This window comes from Fistularia commersonii, chromosome 22 (assembly GCF_037954325.1).
Source record: "Fistularia commersonii isolate RoL2024-O1a breed Wild chromosome 22, RoL_Fcom_v1.0, whole genome shotgun sequence".
NCBI lineage: Eukaryota > Metazoa > Chordata > Actinopteri > Syngnathiformes > Fistulariidae > Fistularia > Fistularia commersonii.
Window position 1 is genome coordinate 57,501 of NC_141305.1, and position 2,500 is coordinate 60,000.

General features: G+C 54.9%; 1 protein-coding gene across 4 annotated transcripts in view; it reads left to right on the forward strand.

Moving 5' to 3' along the window:
• Positions 1-2,500, forward strand: part of ntng2a (netrin g2a) — a 10,452-nt gene that overhangs the window by 1,142 nt on the left and 6,810 nt on the right. For all 4 annotated transcript variants that reach the window (XM_086169610.1, XM_086169612.1, XM_086169613.1 and 1 more), the window contains exon 3: positions 1,176-1,434. In XM_086169610.1, the coding sequence (XP_086025736.1) occupies positions 1,176-1,434 (259 nt within the window). The remainder of the gene's footprint in view (positions 1-1,175; positions 1,435-2,500) is intronic.

A 2,500-nucleotide genomic window follows, 5' to 3' on the forward strand; every position in this document is an offset into this window, starting at 1 on the left:
CCTTTAAATGTCAGCTGTGATTCGCAACACTATTGCCATCTGTACACACACACACACACACACACACACACACACACACACACACACACACACACACACACACGCACATGCACACATGCGCAAATGCACACCCTCACAAAAACACATACACACACACACACAATCCCACACGCACACCCTCACAAAAACACACACACACGTACACACCCTCACAAAAACCTCACACGCACACACTCACACACCCTCCTACTGTTCTTCTAATTGTTCCTCGGGGAAGGGGGGGTTAATAATAGATCATGTGAGATGGAGGAGAAGCTCCAGAAGGTCTTTTTCTTCATATATTCATGAAGGTTCTCCAGATATCCTGCATTAGGGCTGGTTAACATGGGTAGGGATAGGGTTGGTTGCCGTGGTTACCAAGGTCCTCATCTAGTTAGGATTGGGACGACTGCGAGGAGCTCTGTTCCCATGAAGACCGGACCCGGTTCCTGCCACCAGAACGTCTGCATGATTGACAGGAACCAAGGAGTCCAAGCAGGACCTGATCCTGAGCCACCAACCCCCCCCACATACACACACACACACACACACACACACACACACACACACACACACACACAGCCAATAATGTGGTCAGTTACAGGTGTTAAAAGTCAGAGTGTTAGTTACAGTGGCTAACGGTCAGATAGCTAGTTAGGGTGGTGACCATTAAGAAGGTTAGTGACGGTGGTTAACAGTTATGACAGTTACCAGTAAGAAGGTTAGTTAGAGTGGTTAACCACTTGCAGGGTGACAGTTGGCAGCAGCCGGTGCCGTCAGATTAAGGCTCCCTGAGCAGATTGAGATGAGCGTTAATCCCTCACGCACTGCCGGGACGCCGGGGGATCACAGGTGATCCCGGTATCGGTCAGAGGTCCCGACGGACCCGAAGATCAGCGATTCCAGACCGAGACCAACTGAGTCAAATCCAGATGAAGGTCAACGGAACCCTTTGAGGTTCGTGGTTTGTTGTGAAAGCTCATTGGTTGGTCATCTGCACCACGGTTGGGGGCTACGAAGGTTTGTAAATATGGACCTCACCGACCCGCAGAGACAAGTCCTCACCTTCTCCGTCCAGATTCTGTGTTTCACATCATCATCTGATGGACCCGTCCGCCTCTCTGTCGACCTTCCAGGAGAACCCCTACCTGTGCAGTGACGAGTGTGACGCCTCCAGCCCTGACCTGTCCCACCCTCCTCAGCTGATGGGCGACAGAGAGCGCGGGGGGCTGATCACCTACTGGCAGACGGTCACATGGTCCAACTACCCCGAGCCTCTGGTGGCCAACATCTCCCTGTCCTGGAACAAGAGCCTGGAGGTGGTGGACGACATCACCGTCACCTTTGAGTACGGCCGTCCGACCAGCATGGTCCTGGAGAAGTCCATGGACAAAGGTGAGCGCTGAAGTTTTCCGTTCAAAAGGGGGGAGGGGAGGGGAGATGGGAGGCTGGTCCTTCTGGTGTAAAGGCTGAGATGTTTCCCTGAGGAAAGCCAGTCACTCGTTTTGGGGAAGCCCTGCGTCCAACTCATGAAAGATCAAGGCATTTGGAGCTTCAACATGGCTAGCATTGTGCATGTGTGACTTTTCTATTCTTCTACTACTCTTTATCATGTCTTCTCCGTTGGGCTGCTCCCTTCAGGGATCACCTCAGCCTCCATTTCACCCTCAGCCAATCACCTGCCTCCATCTAACCCTCTCCTCCTGTCCTCTTCCCCTCCATGCATGAACCTCCATTCATGAACCTCCATCCATGAACCTCCGTGCTGGTCTTCCTGTAGACCTACTGCCAGGCAGCTCCAACCGTTTTGCATCCATCTCATGATGCAGTTTCTTCTCAAACCGCCGTTGGTGTTCTGGATGCCTGGCCCTGGTCCATCCTGCGCATGGGGGTTCTGGGCAGGGCAAGTTGTATCCTGGCCCAGCTGCTCAAGGGTCTCACCAAGGAGGACCTTGAGCATGGGGGTTCCGGGTGCTGTGGGTGATTCCCGGCCTGGATCCTCCCGCGTCTCTCTGAGACTGGTCTTCCAGGAGTGTCGCTTCGGCTGCGCCTTCACCAAACGTCCCATCTCGGCCTGGTGTATCTTCATACTGGGGGTTCGGAATTCGCTGTCGGTTGTCCGTTTGCCCGGGCGGTTGCCCGGGCGACGGTCGGTGTGGGGCGCTCATCTCCTTTCGGGTACCCGTGCAGTTATGTTTCTGTGGGACTTTTGGTAGCGGGGTTGAGGTTCTTCCTCAAAGAGGGTGCAGGTGGGCTCGCTGGCCCTTCCCGCCATCTTTCCGCGCTGTCGCCCCTCTACTCGCGGTGGTCGACCAGTTGTCACTGGCCTAAGCCGTGGGACAAGGTTTGCGCAAACATCTTCTGATGCCGTTTCTCGGTGGGCGTGCCCGCGCTCACGGGGGGTTTCAGGCCTTTTGACATCGGCCCCCCCTCACCCAGGAGACCCGACCGGTGTCAGGGA